Source organism: Penaeus monodon, chromosome 19, assembly GCF_015228065.2.
Source record: "Penaeus monodon isolate SGIC_2016 chromosome 19, NSTDA_Pmon_1, whole genome shotgun sequence".
Classification (NCBI taxonomy): domain Eukaryota; kingdom Metazoa; phylum Arthropoda; class Malacostraca; order Decapoda; family Penaeidae; genus Penaeus; species Penaeus monodon.
The window spans coordinates 34,339,028-34,339,697 of record NC_051404.1 but is presented as its reverse complement, the minus strand read 5'-3'; the positions used below and the strand labels follow the sequence as shown (position 1 = coordinate 34,339,697).

Here is a 670-nt window from a genome sequence, read left to right as displayed (position 1 = left end):
TCATACTCAGTATGTACAGTGTACATACACACGGAAATAAACACATACAGATTGTTTACACTCCACTATTTTATGGTCTTTATAATGACATTGACTTCATGTGTTATACTTCTGTATATACAATACAATGGATTATATGTTTTTAAAAATCAGTTTTGTGATTTAAGAAATGTAAAATGCAAGAATGTTTGAGACTTAAAACAGGTGGAATCTAAATATTTTATTTTTAGGGTGAGAGAAAAAAATATTTGTCCCACATAAAAGTACACTAAGGAAGGGTATTTCTCAGTTAAGAAAGAATTTATATTAGAAGATATGTCTGATTGGTGATGGCTTTTCACATTTTATGTCTGATTGAAAGTAAGTATCAGGTGTTAGTAAAGGAAGCTGTGATGCAGGAAATAGATATCCCTTATTTCCAAGGAAATTTTCAAAAAGGAAAATTTATGAGAATTTATGGTGTTTTGTAGTTTAAGTTAGCTTGGCAAACTATATTCCTAATGATTTGAGGTTTTGCACTCATTGTTTATTTTACTATTTCCATGTGTGTATATAGAATTTTAGTTAATCTAGTTCTTAGGAAAATGATTTTGGAAAATAATACAATATTTTTCTTTTTTTAACTGACTTGACCTGACTATATATCAGATTTGTTTGTTTACTAGCATGT

The 670-nt window shown here is 28.2% G+C and overlaps 1 protein-coding gene across 1 annotated transcript; it reads left to right on the top strand.

Moving 5' to 3' along the window:
* On the top strand, positions 1-661 carry LOC119585474 (extensin-like; the record flags this gene model as incomplete). The annotated part of the gene is given in 1 exon segment (XM_037934119.1): positions 1-661. A coding segment is annotated over 1 exon segment (192 nt), but the record flags the coding sequence as incomplete, so codon positions are not given.
* Positions 662-670: the final 9 nt, after the last annotated feature.